General features: G+C 43.2%; 3 protein-coding genes across 7 annotated transcripts; all 3 read left to right on the top strand.

The window, feature by feature from the left end:
* Window positions 1-490: 490 nt before the first annotated feature.
* Window positions 491-1680, top strand: LOC6735161. Its single transcript, XM_044922745.1, has 3 exons — window positions 491-754; window positions 1012-1045; window positions 1108-1680. The coding sequence occupies exon 1, from the start codon at window positions 491-493 to the stop codon at window positions 719-721; it is 231 nt and encodes a 76-aa protein (XP_044778680.1). The 3' UTR covers window positions 722-754; window positions 1012-1045; window positions 1108-1680.
* LOC6735163 (serine/threonine-protein kinase par-1) lies at window positions 1269-18624 on the top strand. Of its 5 annotated transcripts, none has more exons than XM_044922744.1 (12): window positions 1269-1406; window positions 4991-5815; window positions 12204-12539; window positions 12605-12860; window positions 12920-13518; window positions 13583-13865; window positions 13931-14174; window positions 14232-14398; window positions 14817-15083; window positions 15334-15498; window positions 15592-16694; window positions 16805-18624. In XM_044922744.1, the coding sequence occupies exons 2-12, from the start codon at window positions 5618-5620 to the stop codon at window positions 17612-17614; spliced, it is 4428 nt and encodes a 1475-aa protein (XP_044778679.1). In that variant the 5' UTR covers window positions 1269-1406; window positions 4991-5617; the 3' UTR covers window positions 17615-18624. The 5 variants fall into 5 exon arrangements, with proteins under 5 accessions (XP_044778679.1, XP_039148778.1, XP_016028445.1 ...); XM_039292844.2 differs by lacking the exon at window positions 1269-1406 and adding an exon at window positions 1450-1588; XM_016168434.3 differs by lacking the exon at window positions 1269-1406 and having other exon boundaries at window positions 5121-5815; window positions 15343-15498.
* LOC27209236 lies at window positions 9071-10224 on the top strand. Its single transcript, XM_016184699.3, has one exon. The coding sequence runs from the start codon at window positions 9546-9548 to the stop codon at window positions 10164-10166; it is 621 nt and encodes a 206-aa protein (XP_016028448.1). The 5' UTR covers window positions 9071-9545; the 3' UTR covers window positions 10167-10224.
* Window positions 18625-18688: the final 64 nt, after the last annotated feature.

Raw genomic sequence — 18688 nt, forward strand, 5'->3', positions numbered from 1 at the left:
TCAAAATATGATTTTCAAATTGATTCAAGCAATTTTTTTTGTCTTATGTCACCTTAATTTCTCGCAGTGGTGCACAAACTTTGAAATGACGTCACGCGACTCCTAGTGCGTAACTCCCGGTCTCTCATTTCGTCCTCTCGCTCATTCTGACTCTCTCTCTCCACCTACGCAATTTCCGTTTTAGTGGTGTAGTGAAATTCCCGGCTCCATTTTCATTCAGGTGGCTGCTGGTGGAAAGTTGAATCAATGGCCAGCTGGAAGGCATTCATTCATGGACGGTGTCCTTCCAGGATGCCACTTGGTTTCGTGCGTATTCCAAGCTGCGCAGGAAGGAGAAATTTCCGTTACAAAAGCAAGCGTCGAAAAGGACTTTCATGAACAGACAATCAAATCAAGTCATTTGATTTGCGAGTTTCAAGTGAACATAATCCAGTTTTCAGATTGTTCTATATTTTCCATAGATTTTTTTAAGTTTTAATTCTCAAGAAAAATGGTATCCTTTGGCGGTGTGGCAAAACTATTGAGAAGCTTTGAGTGCAGTGCCAGTTCGTGGGTCAAAGTCGTAAATCCCGGATGGTACGAGGCTCGTGAGATTCCGAAGACCATCCTAATCCAGAAAGTGCAACATGTGCCCCAAAATACCAGGGTGATACGCCAGCGACCTCAAACCGCGGAGCCGCCCAAGAAATCCACTAGTCAAAAGCGCCAACTTAATCTTTAAGCTCTAAAAAGATAGGAAAATAATGACTCATTGGTGAGTATTTTATATAAACAATTGCTTTGATTCTGACCATAAACCCTTTGATGGGCGCCTGAAAGTATGCAGAGGAATGCAACACTACAAGAAGTTCTTATGATTTGTAAATAATTAGCATTAAGGCATAAAGCTATTAACTTTAATGTTTATACTATAAATTTATCGTTTTGTTCCTTATTTTTAAAACCTGCACTTAATCTTTAATTTGAATAATATGCTTCCAGGCTAAAGCTATTTTTAATTTTCATTTACAGATTTAAATGTTTTAATCGAATGTACATTGTATTGGTAAATATGTAACGAATTTAAATCAGCATTCAGTGTTGGCTAATATCCGCTTTCTTTCACAGAGTTGTCTCGCAGTCGTCATCGATTTCGGTATTTTGTCTGCTCCGCGACACGGTCACACTGAGTCGGTGCCGAGTTTTTGCTTCGCGAGCAGGTGGTGTTGTCCAATCAGAATCGCCGTCGACGGCACGAATAACAGAAAAAAAAATTCCAATAGAACAGCCGAGGGCGATTATTTATGTGTGTTCATGTTAAATGTTAAATGCAAAATTACGCGACGCACGCTGCGCCCACGCGATTTCGAATCCGCATCCGATTGTTAAGTGCAAACACACACACACCAACCAAGTGAATATAATATGTAAGCGAAAGGCAAGAAGCCAGCAACAAAGCGCCAGTGATAAGCGCAATAATATAAATGCAATATAGTATAAATTCAACGTGAAAAGAAATCTCGCCAGCGAAATACAAAAAAAAGCGGAGGCAGCGACAAATGGAAATCAAGCAAAATGAAGAAGAGCGGAGAGATAGAAATCGTAATGTGTAAGCGGGACCAGAGCGTATGAAAAAATCGAAAAAAAAACGGTGGAGCGAAGATTAAATAAATTTACAAGTGTGTTTTGTATTTGACCAGCTTTTGTGAGTGTTGTTATTGTTGTTTTTGCGGAGGCTGAAAGAAAAGCGGAATAACAACAACACAGCAGCAGCAGCGCTGTTGCATGTGTGTGTGTGGTGAGCAACTATTTCCAGTGATGAGCGCGTGACACGATATGCGCTTCTACCAGTTCACAACATAGAGTGCAATAAAAGAGCTCGTGACCCACGCGGCCATCTCTAATGGCCACCGAGATGCGGAAGCTAAAAAACATATTCATGAATGGCAATTATGTGACGTGCGCTGCGGCAAGTTTTACCTTCGATTCCGAGCCGTGGAAAAAGGAAAACAAAAAAAAAAATGCGCGTACGATTTTCCACTTTGGAAGTCGTGACGTTTTCCCATGCATAACGGTGTGAGCGTGTACGAATGTTTGTGTGTTTGTATGTTTGTGGTGGGGGCTCTCCTTCTCTCTCACTCGTTCGCTTTTATCCGCATGTGTGTGTGTGCGTGCGTACGTCATAGCAACTCCGGTAAAACGCAAATAAGGGGCAGCGAAAAGCCAATTGCCGTTGAGTGGTCTAATTGGACACCTTGCGTATGCGTTGTTTGTACTATTTACCATTTGGCGACCCGTTATCAATTGCAGGTGCTTTCTCCTGTAAACAGAGTGTGTCTGCGTGTGTGTGAGTGCGTGCGACCTCGACAAGTTCTTTTTCTTTCTTTTGTCTTCACACATATGCAATTACACGGGAATATAAGAAGTGTAGTGATCTTGAATAAAATCTTGTTTCATTAACTATAACACTGAAAGTCGAAATGGACATTCCTAAAACAAATTTGTAGCTTGGATTGACCAAAACCAAAACAAAAAAGAATTAAATTACCATTTGCTCAATCTTCACTGTTTTTTTGATATTTACTATAATGTTTTGAATTTTAAATGAGTTTTGAGATTTATTTAATCTCTGAAGCAAATATGCCACTTCGATAACCCAAGAAACCTTAAAAATGTTGTTATAAATCTAGAATATATTTTAAAATATAAATAAAAATCTGAGAAATACTAAATATAATAGCACATATAAAATTTTCTCTTTGTGTATGCCCCAGTAATTGTAATTTTCATACGGCTTGCGGTAGTTTTCCTGTAAAATTCCTTGACTCCTTGGAGTCCCAAGCCGCCAAACACATACACAAGCTGTTGCTGCGCCCCCGCTCACGCACACACACACGCACACATGCAAATGGGCGCCCTGCTGATAGTGCCTTCTCCCTCTTGGAGAACCCACGATTGTCTCTCTTCTCGCATATTTGCTTTGCTCCGTCGCCCTATCCCTTATCCTCTGCCCCACTACCCACTGTTCGCCGCCCCCACTCCCACTCGCCCCCTCTCTTTCCGTCTGCTTTTCTGTCTGGCTTTGGCTGCTGTGTAAGTCCAAGTTCTCTAGTTGTTGTTGCTGCTGCTTTTGGTTTTTCGGCTCTCTTTTGCTTTCGGCTTGTTGCCTCATTTATTTTACTTGTCGATTTTTTTATGCCTTTCGCTTGCTGTTGTTTTTATGTTTTTTAATCATTTTCGTCTCTCCGATTTGGTAAAAAAGAGCCAAAACAACTGCTAGTTATCAGCAAAATTGGCCAGATACGTTGAATACACCCAACTCTTGCTTCAAAAGCAGTTTTAAAACAGTTTTGTCAAGTGGTATGCACTGTTTTGCTACTAAATGCTAAGGTTTTCTATGTTTAATCTCAGTAGTGTACGTTACAATAGTTTTACATTTTTACGTATTTGTTTAATTCACATTTTGCTTTAAGTCAGTCTTTTGTATAATCCATTACTTTTCACCGAATTTTTGCTAGACTTTAATGCAATAATGATTCATTTATAAGTTATGTCACATACGAACAATAAATTATTTTAATTTTTTTTTTATATTTTAAAGAAAACTATGAATAGAGTAACTCCTCTCAGTGCGATATCTAGTGGATTTTCAGCACCTTTGACCCGGTGACGTCTTTTGCATCCCCACCACATAGTGCTGCGTGCTCTGTCTCCCTCTTTCAGTTGCTTCCTCTCGCTCTGCGCTGGAAGTGTGTGTGGCTGGTTGGAAGCGAGGTCGCAGCCTCCCCGGCTTCAGTTAGCCGGAGAAGTATCTTCCAGGTTGGAAGTTCATTCAGTTTTGACTTTTGACTCCGTGCGCTTCGTACTCCGCGTGGTTCGGTTTGCGGTATGGCATTCGCTTGCTAATTCCCCAAAAATTCTACAACTGTTTTGTGTCTTTCCACTGATAAATGCAAATAAACAATAGGAAAGCGTACGCGAAAACCTTTCAGAAATGTGAGAAAATCGGTGGGTGTGAGAGGGAGCGAGAGGGTGAGGTGTCCAGCTGCCGCGGCTCTTTTCACACCCGCGAAATATCACGAGAAAGTTTTGGGGGAAAACAATTTGTTTGGATTATGCGAGTGTGTGGCAGCGAGGGTTGGTTGGGTTAATGTTTGATCATCGTCGTCGCCGCCTGCTTCCTCTTCTTCGCACACACTCTGCTCTAAATTGATTTCAATGAGCTTTTTGACGACTACCCCTCTCTGTCCCCCACTGCTATGCCCGTCCCTTTCGCTTCACGATTATGTGCGAATGTGGCTGTGCAAGTGCCCGGTTTTCATACGACCTTGATGTTGTACATTAACCCATTGTGAGCCCCTATTACGTGCTGTCTCTTTCGCGCGATCAGCTTACATAAAAAAAAAAAAACTCCAGACATGGGCCCTGTTTTCGTTTTTTTTTTTATCGTGGTCTTAACGCGCTTCATTTTCTTAACGTTACACTGAAAACTTAACACTATTCTTGCCTGATAAAAATATGTCCGTTGATAAAAATATCTACTTTTTTGTAATGTAAAATATATCTAATATTTCTTGAGATAATGTATTTTTTAGGAATACAAAATTTTTGTTAACTAGTTTTCTTGGATTCAAAAGTTCCGTTTTTTATGAACATACGCTAAACCAAAAATGTTATCACCAAGTTTAAATAATAGAATAAAATTAAAGAGAAACATTGCCAGCGCTTAGAAATCAAAGTACAAAAAGCGGTTATTGCTGGAAAAATATTCATGTGCCTTTTGTTTTCTTTAAGATTTCTGCTCGAATAGATAACACTGCTCCTCTCTGTTTTCATTAGTTTATTTCTTTTTCTCTTTTTGCTATCTTTGGTGTTTGTTTTGCTCATTAAACCACACGCACACATGCGCCACGCCCACCCGCGATAAAGAAAAATAGAAATGAAAACCCCAAGGTCAAAAACTAGACAAAGTGAAATACTTATTTAATAATTTTCCCTCTTTTCCCTCAAGGCGGTGACAAAATGTGCAAAATCGAAATTTGAAAAGTAATTTGCGTTCGAACAAGTAGCCATTAAATCGAGACTTGAAGGCGTCGTAAACCAAAATATATATGTAAATATATATATATTGAGAACAAATAAAACGTTCGAGGAAGTGTCGCTTCAATAAATTAAAAAAAAAAAGCTAAAGAACAAAGTGAGCATTGGAGTTGCCTGGTGGGCATGGCCCACTGCCCGCCGAGAATCCGCTGGAAAGTCCGAACGAGAAGCTGCCATTGACCTCTTAATCGAGTTAAGTGAATATTTTAGAGTCGGCGCAAGCTCTACACATCTCACACAATCCACTGTTGCTGGCGGCGGCTTCCCCGTCTCGAAACACCCGGATCCCCAACCAGTTGCCCGCATCCCGTCATCCCAATTCTCCGTTCTCCGTTCTCAATTCTCCGGTTCACCATTCTCCGGTTTGTTAGTCTCGCCGCCAGCAAATGAACTCTCGCGTTCGCGTTTGAACTGCGCGACAAAAGAAAATGCATATTAAGTGAATTTCCTGTGCGCGAAAAGCCAATTACGCATCCGCAAGAATCCCCCATCCTCCTACGGCAAAAAGTGAAAAAGGGATTATACCGACGCAGCTGCGATGGCCACCACACCAACGGCTGGGCCAGCAGCAGCTCCTCCAACGTCCTCAACGCCGCAGAACTACAAGGTGCCATCGACCAGCAAGATATCCGTGGACAAGCTCCTCCGGGTCGGCTACTATGAGCTGGAGAAGACCATCGGCAAGGGCAACTTTGCCGTGGTCAAGCTGGCCACCAACATTGTGACCAAGACCAAGGTGAGTTCCCATGCAAATCCCTCAACTAACCACTCGATAACTAGTTAGTCATAACTGACTAATCAAGTCTTCGCAACTGACATCAGATGGTTTAAAGATTGGTTATGTTCTGTATCTTTAAGTTCTACATCGATTCAATAGATAGATACTTTAGGAAAGTGTTATTCTCTTCGAATTGGTCGAAACAATTTGTGTAGAATTCTTCTTATTTCTAGTTCCTACTTTTTAATAATTTTTAATAATTAACAACGATTTTTGATAATAATTTTTAGTATTTGTACTATCTAATGCATCTATGTCATATAAATTGAATGCCTTCCAAAACTCAGTATATTCTTACGCGTTTTTTGCGCATTTGAGCTGATCGAATTGATTTTCGTTGTTGTTGCTCTTTGATGATTTTGTTTATTGCCGCGTAAATATGTGTACAATAATTATTTACACAACTTATTGACAATCAGGAGTTTCGTTTCGTTTTCGGCATCTCGGTCTTACTGATTCTGTTTCGGTTGCTTGGCTTTTTGTTTGCCTTCAATTGACAATGGCCTGAAAAAAGGGTGGCGGGGGGGAATGTGAATCCGGAGGTGGAAATCGGTAGATGCTAATTGAATGGCATTTGTAAAGCGTCTCAAAAGTGTGAGTGTTTTTTTTTTTTGTTTATTACCTTACTGCCATGTGAGTGTGTGTGTGTGAACCTTATGAGGAAGTAATTTGATTTGTCTCTTGTTTTTTGTTTTCGATGATACATGCATTTGTTATCGTCTTTTCCCACCGGGAATTTCCTGCCATATAAAGTCAACCGAAGTTGATGAGCCGGCTAAATCACAATTTGCCTGGCGCATCTAAGCGATTGACTCACCTGCATCTTTATATCTTTATCAGCCATTGTGGGTGGGGAATCATCCGACGAAGTGCTAACACAACGGGAACAGCTGTGACACTTGTTAATTGGGATTGTCAAGTGAAATGTACCCACTACAGAAAACAGCAATGAAAACAGAAGCGAGCACAAAAAAGCATGCAAATTTATAGAGCAAACAATCAATTTTTGCATAATTGACAGCGTTGAGGAATTTGTGATGAGCACGTGCCTCTGGCGAAATCGATCGTTATGGTACCGAGTATGATTGAATGATTAATGCTGTGACATTTAGTGGGCCAAAACTAACAATTGTAGTACTCACTCATGGTATTCATAACTTTGAATGTGAAATTATCGCTCAGTGTGACCATATTTCTGGAAACAGTCGGTCAGTGTGGCACTTCAAAGCAGATAGATAAACAAATCGAATCAGCTTCCCTCGATCTGTTGACTGTTTGTTGACTGTAACGAAATTTAGTTACCCCTGATAAGAGCACAGCTGTTCGACAACTTCAAGGTCCAATGGTGGCCACTTATCTTATTTCTGCCATGTCCACTCCAATATGTGTACTCATGCTATATAGTATAGCTATATCTGTGGTAAAACATGAGTACGTTAGGATCTGAATACAAATGAATTTATTTACGTATGTGTATTGCCTTAGAGCCCATGGCTTATCGCGCCTAAGCGCATTTTGCCAATAATTCACTATTATCAATGGAAAATGGCAAAAGTTCACTTGTACACACAACTGTGGGTACACATCGAACACACACACACACACACACTCGAATTATGATTATTTGTTTAAACCGAAGGAACTGCAGAACCCATCGATAAGAAAATGTGCGATACGTACTTTGATCAGCGTATCGTTAAAGCAAACCATAACCTAGTTTACATGGTTTTCTCTAGTGAAAATCTGAAGGAAATAAACAGTTTTATCGTTTCTTAGCCTATATAAATAGTATTAATTGATTTCTTTCTTTGTTTAGAGTTCTACGCTCTCTTGATCGCTTTCATGTGCCGTTTTTCAAATTGAATTTCAGTTTACTTTCTTTGTGTGCGGAATGTGTTTGCACTCAATTGGCAAGTTTTAGTTTAATTGAATTTTTCTGTAGTTGCCTTGGCAACTGTTTTAATGCTCCAATTGATGCAATTAAGCACCAGCCATGCAGCGTAGACACTCTATATAGAGAAAAGCAGGGAAATATACTTTAAAAAATATATATTTTTTAAATTTCATTTAAAATTGAGATGAAAACTGCACTGCAAATGTGAATTTAAACTGTTTAAAAGAATATCAATATTTAACTATCGATAATATTTCTCTCTGTGCAGCCCTATGCTCTACCCGTCTCTTTCTGGTCAATTCACACCGTCTCGCTCACATTTGTTGATTGATCTTTCGCTATGGGCAAATATTTAAGCTGCCGTCTGAGCGTTGCCTTTTGGCCAGCAGACCGAAAACATGTTTGAACATCTAACACGCGTCAGACCGAAAAGAAGCGAGTGCAAGCGGGACGGAGATGGTGAGCGAGCGAGACGGGTGGCTGAAATCGTTTAACAATTTTTATTTACCTTTTTATTAACAATTTCGCGGCTTTTTGCAGCTCGCCATTGGTGTGTCTGCGGTTTTTATCATATTTTTACTGTGTGTGTGTTTACAAAACCCAAAAAATTATGCGCACTAAATCTAAGGTCGACCTTTTGCTTTTCCTCAGCATTTTCACGTTCCTAATTGTATGCTCTTGATAGTAACAAAACTATGCTATCTGCAGCAACAAAAGACACCAGCCATACATACATTCCAATGATAAACACAAATGCTATCAGTGAAGTTGCTTCTTCTGCTGATTTTTCATCGCAAGAAAAGTAAATTCGCAAATCAGTCACGTGCGTTCGCTCTCTGTCTCAGTCGCACATTAGAGTGGGTGGTGGGCGTAAGTGGGTGGTGGGTGGTGGGAGGGAGGGAGGTAGACAGAAGACAAACAGCACGCGCCAAGTTAATGCTGCCCGATTTGACTTTGCAGGCGATAGCAAAACAAATAATAAATCAACATTTCCTCCGCACAAACAGTAAAACTTCAATACCAAGCACTTTTGTAATTCCAGCAATTTTAGCCGTAGAATGAAAAAAGTTTGCAGTAAAGCTTAAATATAAAGAACATCTCTGCATAACATAGATGATGATTTCAAGTTAGCTGAATATAAGATTCATATATACAATAGCGGAAAATTCGAACATGCAAGCGGAAAATTCGAACATGCATGCTCCTTAAATATATAAGTTTCACGTAAGCAGGGCCCACTGTTGTGTTTCCTTACAATACTTTTGTTAGTCCATTGAAACTTGATTAGCTCGCCAAACATTTGATCGTCACTTGAGTTTTGGCTAGCAGGTGGATTTTCCCGGTCTCCCACAAGTACTGATTAGAAATTAGTTAACCACGAAAGTGGTCCTCAAGCCACGACCCCGCTTGTCCCATTTCCATGGGCAATTAAGTAGGCCATGACATGGAAACTGTAATTGTACTAATCGATTTTCCATTTCCACTGAAAGTTGCCGCTGCCGGTTGGAAAATTGTAAAATCCAGCCAAGCCAAATAAAGTTTACTGACCCCCGGCCGAAGCATAGAATAGTTGGCACAGCAGCCGGGAAAACGGAGGGGAGGGGAAAGGTGAGCACGAAGGAGGTCGCATATATCGATTAAACACGTGGAACGAGTGGGTGGGTGGGTGGTTGGGTGTGCTGGCAACACGTTTGATTACCGCGTGTAAATAACAACAACCAAGCGAGCGCTGCAGAAGTTGCAAGGACTCTCTCCTTGGATGTTGTGCAACAATCACATGCTACCGAAGCCCCAATGGAAAATCCAAAAGACGATGAACAAAAGCCACCGGCTCCAAGGGCTCAACCGCCGGAAAAACCCGCTCGCAAGCGGAATCAAGTTAAAATTCCGCCCAAGATCAGGGCGCCAAAACCAACACCAACCGCCATTCTGTGTGAATTGACGCGCCTGAAGGCGCAGCAAAAATATCTCGAATGCAATCAAGTCAAGCTGAATCCCAATAATTTTATACTGAAAGATGATGAGGGCACAGATTCCAAGACCAAGTCTTGCCAAGAGCCAGAAACTGGCCAAAATCCACGACCCACCAGTTCCTCCACGGCAGATCTAATAAGTTTGATCAACGAAATCGAACAGGAGAAACTGGTGCTCCATGAAAAACTGAAGCTTTATAGCAGCGAAAAGCGTGGAGAACTTCAGGATATGTGGCACTTTGTGGCCACCATTAAGGAGGATGTCTTTCGGCCAGAGCGTCTTAGCCAATATACAGTGAATGCTCTGAGGGAGAGAATCGTTGGCCTAAATGCCCAATTGTATCGCTTGGCTGCTAGGAACTCAAAAGAACTCGAAGAACTAAGGCAGCAGTACGCTAAATTGGAAAATGAAAATAAGCTGTTGTGGAAAGGTAGCATGTAACAACAACTTTGGATTAATTTTTTCACTTTTCCTAGATAATATACCAAAAATTTGTATTTGTTCTATAACTTGAATAGGTTTTCAAAACAATAAAGAAATATCTTTAAATCAAATAGAAAAGTTTCAAAGGTAGTTTTTAAGTTAAGATGCACCTACAAAGTATTATCCAATACAATTTATATGCAAATAATCTTTGGCACCATTAGTTACGAAAAAATATTACGAAGGAAATGGCCATGCATTGCAATTTGCAGACAAATATTGCTGAAATTCTTGACATTGTTTCAGGGCCCTTATTTAATGGGCGACACTCGTAATCAACAACATTTTAGACCTTGCCTTGAGCTCGCCTTTTAAATCAATAGGACCTTTTGATGCGACTTTTTTCGCCTTCGGCTGAAGGATTCCCAAACGGAGGCGACACTGGTATTTTCTGCCACGACTGCTATACTTGTTGGTGTATTTCTGGTTGCGATTATTTTGAAATGTCTCATTTGCGAGCGCCGAGCTTGACGTTCATCGCATTCGCCGGGCGACCAATGGGGAAAGGTCAAACGGCACGTGGCAATGGCATTTCTGTTTTTCCATACTTTTTTCCGACCCACCACCACCCCCTGCCTGCCTTTGGTTTTTCCTTGTTTCCCGTTGTTGGCTGAAGTTCAAAACCGGCTCACGTGGCATTGGCGATTTGTAGGACGTAATATCAGTGCAGAATCAGCATTTGTTTCATGCAATTATGTAAAAGTTTGACACTCATCTCGCTTTCGCCGGCCATCGTCTAATTCGCTCAACAGATATTACGCATACGCCGCATTGCCCGGCAGTGTCTTTATTATAAACAAATAGTTTGCATTGCACACTTGTCTCAAGTTCAAAGTCACTCTCGCGATGGAATTTTCACAAAGTGTGATTGAATTTCATTTATTGAATGGCATCTGAATCAAGATTCACTGCATTTTAACAAAAGCTGCTAATATTTTGTCAAATTTTCATAAAATGCTGAATATTTTAAAGAAATAAGTACTCAGGAAGCAGCAAGAATTCGCTTAAATGTTGAGCAAACAATAACAAAAAAAAAAGTTTAAAGAAACCGGTGGCGATGATGATGCTTTAGCTCATTGTCGTCGAGCGAGAGAGCAACAGCTGAGTAGAAAGAGACGGCGCGACTGAGTGAGTGTGCGCTCACTTGTGTTGTTAATTATTTAACATTGTGTTAAATTTTTAAAATGTTTCGCGAATACACAAAAGCAAATAAACAGTCGGCCACGGCAACGGCAATTTCGTCGTCGTCGTCTGCGAACAGAAAGTCGTGAGCAAAGAATGTTTTTGTCTTGTCTGCCGCCATCGCCGCCGCTCCGCACTCATCATCCATCCCATCCATCCATCCATATCGCATACTCACATATCCGTAGAGATCCCGAGATCCGAACACGCGCACCATGTATGGCCCTGTCATCGTGTGTAGCCACCGTTTATGCGGCCACTGCAGACTGTGCGCCACCAAGCCACCCACAAAGACGCCTGGTAACAGGAACATCTACAGTGGTCTGAATCTATAAGAAAAGGGATGTTAAAGGGTTAAATTATAGCAAAAGAACCCAACTTTGGTTGTGAGAATACAAATTTAATACATTCTTCTTAAGAATATTAACCATAATATGTCTAAATATCAATTATCATGTTATATGTATCAATAGGAACATAAGATGGTTGACCTTGCTCCTCTTTTTAGAGCATCTTTCTTTGCCTTTTTTATTAAATACTAACAAAGTTTTTCTGTTACCACTGTTGTGTTAGCCATGCGAGACACTTTTTTGTTGGTTTTTGGGTGTGCAACCTACACATCTTGATTTTCGGGGTCTCTTTCTCTGCTTTTGAAATCTCATTTCTCCCCATTTACTTGCTCCACCGCAAAACGTTCGTTCACCTGGGCCAAACAAACCAGCGAGGCGACAAACAGTCGATCGAAGAATGATATGTTTGGGTTTATTTTTTGGCTAAAATCTTGTTCCTTTTTGGTCGCGACATCTCTTGCAGGTGGCCATCAAGATCATAGACAAAACATGTCTGAACGAGGAGTACCTGAGCAAGACGTTCCGCGAGATAGCGATCCTGAAATCTCTGCGGCATCCACACATCACGCGATTGTATGAGGTGATGGAGTCGCAGTCGATGATCTATCTGGTCACCGAGTACGCGCCGAACGGGGAGATCTTCGACCATCTGGTGGCCAATGGCAGGATGAAGGAACCGGAGGCGGCACGTGTCTTCACCCAACTCGTCTCGGCCGTTCACTACTGCCACCTGCGCGGGGTGGTGCATCGCGATCTCAAGGCCGAGAATGTCCTCCTCGACAAGGACATGAACATCAAGGTATGATATTATATATACCCCATATTAGTAGTATTTTGAATTGGGTTTCTTTCTGTGCCTTTCAGCTGGCCGACTTTGGCTTTAGTAATCACTATGAGGAGGGTGCCACCTTAAGAACTTGGTGCGGATCACCGCCCTACGCCGCTCCAGAGGTTTTCCAAGGCTTGGAATACGATGGACCCAAGTCGGATATCTGGAGTTTGGGCGTTGTGCTGTACGCCTTGGTTTGTGGAGCATTACCCTTCGATGGAAAGACTATCCTGGAGCTGAAAAGTCGCGTGGTGTTGGGCAAATTTCGCATTCCGTTCTTTATGTCGCAAGGTGAGCTCTAAATGAAAGTATGTAAGAACCTATCTAAAACCAAAACTTATGTTACACAGAATGCGAGCAGCTAATCCGGAACATGCTGGTGGTGGAGCCTGATCGTCGGTATACCATCAAACAGATCATCAAGCACCGCTGGCTCAGCGAGTGGCAGTCAGAGATGCAGGAGGAGGAGCGTTTCGGTGACATTTCCTGTGCCCCCGGGTCGGGAACAGTGTCCAAGTCGGCGTCCACATCCTCGCTGGGCAGTGCGTCGGACTCACCGCCGCAACTGGACTCTGTGGTGATGACGCATATGCTCCAACTGCCCGGACTGACCGCCGACATGATAGCACAGTCGGTGCACGAGCAGAGATTCGACAACATCTACGCCATTTACAACCTGCTGCATGATAAGCTGCAGCAAAGGCGACGCGAAAACCAAAGACTGCAGCACCACGCCAGCCTGGCCTACTCCCGATCCCGTAAGACGAGCATCACGACGGGCGTGGTGGATCGCTCGGAGCCCGTCAAGCAGGAATCTCTGGACCGGCTCAGTCCGCTGAGCAATGCCAATGCCACCAGCTCAGCTTTGGGCTTTGGCTGGTCCGATGTCACCGTGGATCTGGAGAAATATGGTGAATTTGAGCTGGAATGCCTAGCGCGATCAAATGATGTGAGTTCATATATTTACATGATTCTCTTGAAACTTTCGTTAACAACCTGGATTCTTTTTTCAGCCCCCTGTTAATGCGCAGCATTTGAGTGCACACGCTGGCGGAGGTGTCAATGGAGCGAATACCCGACGCCATACAGTGGGTCCCGGTGATGTGGCCCACGAGCAGGCGCTGGCTAATCCCCATGTGCCGCCCATCGACTTCAAATGTCCACCGCAGTGCAGCGATCCCACTCAGCCAGTTCCATACTACCCAGTTAATCTGCCCATGCTGCAAAACCAGCCGCTGCACAACCTCACCATCAAGGACCAGCATCTGCTCAAGCCGCCCGTTGTTATGGGAGCCAGTGAGTATTCGCCAATCTGACAGAAGTTTTCAATTACAACATTAATGTGGCATCTATTTTTCTAGGCTCATTTGGGCGACGCGCATCAGACGGCGGGGCAAATCTTCACATCTACTATCCCGCCACGGGCACCGTTGTGGTTCCAGCTCAGGGTCAGCAAATGGACACGGCCGGGTACTATATCAATCCGAATTGTGGCACAGATCCCTTGGCTGTGCAGGAGTTGTCGCCGCTCAACGAACAGTCCGCGGCGCAGATGCAGTGCTGCCAGGAGAATGCCACTGGCGAATGCAACGAGGAGCTGCAAAGGTTGACTTGGAACTACATTTCCTTTTTAGTAGCATGATAACATTCACTTCTTTGTAGCTATATGCAAAAGCGAGGAGGCACCCAGCGCCATACGGTGGGCTGCACGGAGGATCTTTCCGTAGCACATGGATCAGGACCAGGATCACAATCCCAGGCGCCAACTACCTCCTCCAATATGCGGCAGCGGCGAACAGGATTGCTAACGGTCACCGAGAGACCGCCAGGTGCGTTGGGGTGGCCAACTAAACTATAAAATATCCAATCCAAATCCTTCTGAATATGTAAAATATCAGTTATTTCAAGATGCCATTATAGTAGGAAAATTAAGATAATAATTTAAATATGGCCTTAAATTTTCAACTGCATGCCGCTCTATAAATAGCTTAAATTAGTGAGGTTTATGTGAGATATATGATCACTTGTTTATTTTGTACACATGTTATTTAATTATATTTTAATTACTGTATTAATTTGATGGTTTGCCTTTTTAAACTTTCTTTTTATGTAAACATTTTTGGTTTATTGCAATTGATAATTTTGCATTGCCCGCTACTGCACAACAACAACAACAACTACAACCGCTACCGCTCCTGATCTCGCTGCTTAAAAATCCCCTCTACCTAAACCGCCCACAAACGATAGTGATTCCACCCGAGATAATTCGCGAGGTTGAGTCTCGCATGAACCGCGACTATTTTCCTCCCACCCTGAAATCTCTCAGTCAATCGCCCCCCAATGGCACTTACCCGGTGGGCGTGGCCCTGCCCATGGGCATGTCGAAGGGCCTATCGCCGCCCCACTCGCTGCCCTTGGTGGCGGCCGCAGGTGGCTCGGTGCCCCTGGTGGCGCCCAACAATCGGCGCATCCATCGGGTAGTCCACTCGAAGTTGCCCACCGTCCAGGAGGGTGGTAAGTCTTGAGTTTTCTTTGTTGGGTCATCCTGGAGTTATGCCAAGTGTCCTAACAATAAAATAACCAACATACATCTACTCACTTTTAACCTCCGGTTACCTACATTTTGTGTTCATTTGTGTGTAACTTAACCTTTCTAAATCATAAATAAAATCCTTGTTAAAACTATTTTATAAGCTATGGGGTCGCAACAATTGGTTCACATTCTCGATCCTCCTTTCTTTTATTCCTCTTGCCTGTCATTTAGCGACAATAGGACGTTATAGTCCAGTGCGTCGAGCATCGGAGGGATCGAAGAGTCAGTTCCAAGGACCACTGCAGGAATGTCAGTCCCTGCAGAAAGGTATTGCACAGAGAAACTTTTTGGTTGCACCCAGTCCGCCGCTTTTAGAAAATTCGATCAGCTTGCCAGGTAAGATAAAAAGACCAAAACGAACGCAACAAGCTTCTACACAAGCTTACTAGTCAAATGGATTTTGAAATAATATGAAAACTGCTTTCACAGGTTCGCCCATACATGGAAAACCGGGCATGGGCTTGCAGCTGGCTCTGCGTCGCGGCCATGACATTGAAGTTCCTCCGGAAGCCATCAAGAATCTGATGCCTGCCCTGGATCGACTGGTTAAGGAGCAGCGTGTTAGCTTCGAAATAGCCAACAAAATAATCTCAACGCATGTGGTGCCGATGGACTTGGCTCCTCTCCTGGGGCTGGCAGCTCATGCATCGAGTGCGGCGGCGGTTAGTGGAGGTCATCTCGACCAGAGCCACTTCACGCATCTCCAGCAGCAACAGCAACAGCAGCACATGCTCAGCTTCAGTGTATCGCCGCTCAGCATGCCGCAGGGCGGAGCTGTGAATGCCTCGCTGACATCCGCCAAGCAGATGTTTGGCCAACCGATCTGTGGCTATACGCAATATCAACCTATGACCCTGGCCCTGCAGCCGCAGCATCAACAGCAGCTGGTTGGCCAGTTCAGCAGCATTAATTTGGGAGCCACCAACTCGAATTCAAGCAGCGGCTGCCAGTCGCCTGTTTTCAGCACCAGCTTCAGCGGTAGTTGCTCGCCCAATCCATACCTACCCTGTGCCGCCGGTGGCTCTTCGCCGCTGCATCAGATCACCAAGGGCATCTCTGGTTTAAGTACTGGATGTGCTGGTGGTTCCATTACCAGAGGCACTTCAGCCGCTAGCGAAGGAGCTGCTGCGGCAGCCGCTGCCAATCAACCTCTGGACCTGTCCATGGATGTTTGCGGCGGAGTAATGGATCAACAGCCCACGGACTATGCAGCCACCAATTGGTTTATGCCCACGGCTTCGTACTATGACATGAAACCGCTTAACCTATCGCCCGCACAACCTGTGAGGGTCGTGCCCACGCCGCCGGCTTCACCCAATTTGTGCATCATCCAGGAGGAGAACGGAAACGGACAGATGTGTCACACTATCAGCACGGGTACTCCATACGCCGGATGTACGGGAGGAATTACGCCGCAGATATGCCTCACCGATGTCCAGGGCAGCGAGATCACTTTGGTGGCTCTATCCTCGGACAATAGTCGTGATAGTGAGGACTCCCTTGAGCAGCACACTCCAGTAATGTCACTGCAGGTGAGAGGAAGTGGACTTGCACATTTTCTTTAGTGTTTCCTGTGTATAATCAATAATCTTATTGTGCATAAATATCACGAGAATCCATTTTTAATAAAATATCTTTACAGGGGCTTATCATCACGGAGCCCAGCAGCGATATGCCTTCAATCACCAGGGGCATTGGACGTAAGGCCAGCCTAGACTGCGAATCGGGTGCTGGAAGTCATTGTCCAGTAGCCAGTGGCTCCTCCCACGCTACCCAATCCCAATCCCAAACCCAAGCTCAAACCGAAGCCCAATGCCGGCGGGGCAGTGACAAATCGCTTGGTTTCTCAGATGATTCACTAAGCAATGACTCGAATAACCTGTCGCCCTGCCAGGAGCCATCCGCCAGCTCTGGTTTCAAATCGGATTCCCACTCGGAGATGGGCGATCACACGGAATGTGGTCATCTAACGCCCGATTCCATGTGCGACTCGCGGCGCATGTCGGATGAGATGTGCTACGAAGTGCCGCTGCCACATGAGTGCTCCAATCTGGACTCCACGCGCATCTTGGAGATGGTTAAGCAGACCATAGACTCGACAATGCCGCCGAAGGGCTTTGTCCTGCACAAGGGAAGCATTAGCTCGGAGGACAGTGGAGCGGAATCGCGACATAGCAGTGCCTCGAATGCATCCACCTCGAATCCTCTGGCCTGCGAGGCGGCTTCTCTGCTCGCTTCACACTCTGGATATGGAGAGCCAACCACAAATCTCAGTTTGGAGTACTCAGGCGGCCTGCAGATCGAGCTTCAAGTGTGCGAGGGACGCAGCCGCGATCATCATGGCGCCGGCAAAGGCATCAAGCTGCGTCGCATTTCCGGGGACCAGTTCGAGTACGGAAAGATATGCCAGCAGTTGATAAGCACCATCACCATGCAGCAGGTGGCAGGTTAAATTATGGAATCCCGCCCTGCTAGCTACCCAAAATGACTACTCGCCTTGCCTAAACTCTGCGTAGCTGTGATTAAATTCGATATGTACGATATAGCCATCCTTAACCAGTAGCAATTGGACAGAAGTTATGTTTCAATTTCCTAACCAAGTTTATCCCTTTCCCGTTTTTCATGTTCAGTAGCGTAATCAAAATTTTGAATATCAATTATAAATACATTTTTCAATTTTTCGTAGACCACACCGATTCTTAGGTAGTTCAATTCAAAAAGAAACGTGTAAATACGTGTAGAAATATTTAAAATATTCGCTAACATATTATATTTTAACGAATAACGCACATGCCAAGATAGTTTAGTGAATTTGTAATACAAATTTGGTGGCGCAAGGTTTTTCAGCAACAGGAGCAAGTAAAATACATTCCAGTAGCCGAAATTTCATACAAAGGAAACCAACGTTCGTTCTAGCCGTAATGATTATCAATATTTAGATCTATACTATATATAAATATATCGACTAATGATAATTTTGACTTCTGTCCAATTCGTAAACGAGATAAAAGTGTTTATTTTGTCAACTCAGTTCAATGACGATACGTACATCTATATCTGTATGAGATATAGATAAACTTAATGTTAATATATATAGGTGATTACTAAATCTGTAGTTAGTTTGCAGTGGCAATTCGTAGCTCCGATTAGTGGTAAGCTCTTGATTCCGTTAAATTTTAAACATTTTTTATGAGTGTAGTGTGAAAGTTTGTTCTGTTATTATACACACGATCTATGTTTAGAGTTATATTCTACGGATTAAACACAACATTGATAAATCTATTTTTTAATGAAAGACTGCTGTGATTTTACATGTAATTAATTTAGAGCGAAAGAAGGTAGAAGTAAATAACAACAAAAAGAAATACAAACAAAAACTACAAATTTCAAACCAATTAGTTATATGATTATATAAATAAACAATTGAACTTTATCTTAAATAAATTACCAATTCTCCAAACATTGTCCCATGTGGTTTTCATTTATTACATTTAAAATGCGGCTTACAAAAATATTTCAATGTAGC

The sequence above is a fragment of the Drosophila simulans genome, chromosome 2R, assembly GCF_016746395.2.
Source record: "Drosophila simulans strain w501 chromosome 2R, Prin_Dsim_3.1, whole genome shotgun sequence".
Lineage (NCBI taxonomy): Eukaryota > Metazoa > Arthropoda > Insecta > Diptera > Drosophilidae > Drosophila > Drosophila simulans.

Coding starts and splice junctions, on each gene's coding strand:
- LOC27209236 (XM_016184699.3), top strand. CDS start 9,546: ATGGAAAATCCAAAAGACGATGAACAAAAGCCACCGGCTCCAAGGGCT.
- LOC6735161 (XM_044922745.1), top strand. CDS start 491: ATGGTATCCTTTGGCGGTGTGGCAAAACTATTGAGAAGCTTTGAGTGC.
- LOC6735163 (XM_044922744.1), top strand. CDS start 5,618: ATGGCCACCACACCAACGGCTGGGCCAGCAGCAGCTCCTCCAACGTCC. Junction 12,861..12,919: donor TCCGTTCTTTATGTCGCAAG/GTGAGCTCTAAA, acceptor TATGTTACACAG/AATGCGAGCAGCTAATCCGG. Junction 15,499..15,591: donor AAATTCGATCAGCTTGCCAG/GTAAGATAAAAA, acceptor CTGCTTTCACAG/GTTCGCCCATACATGGAAAA.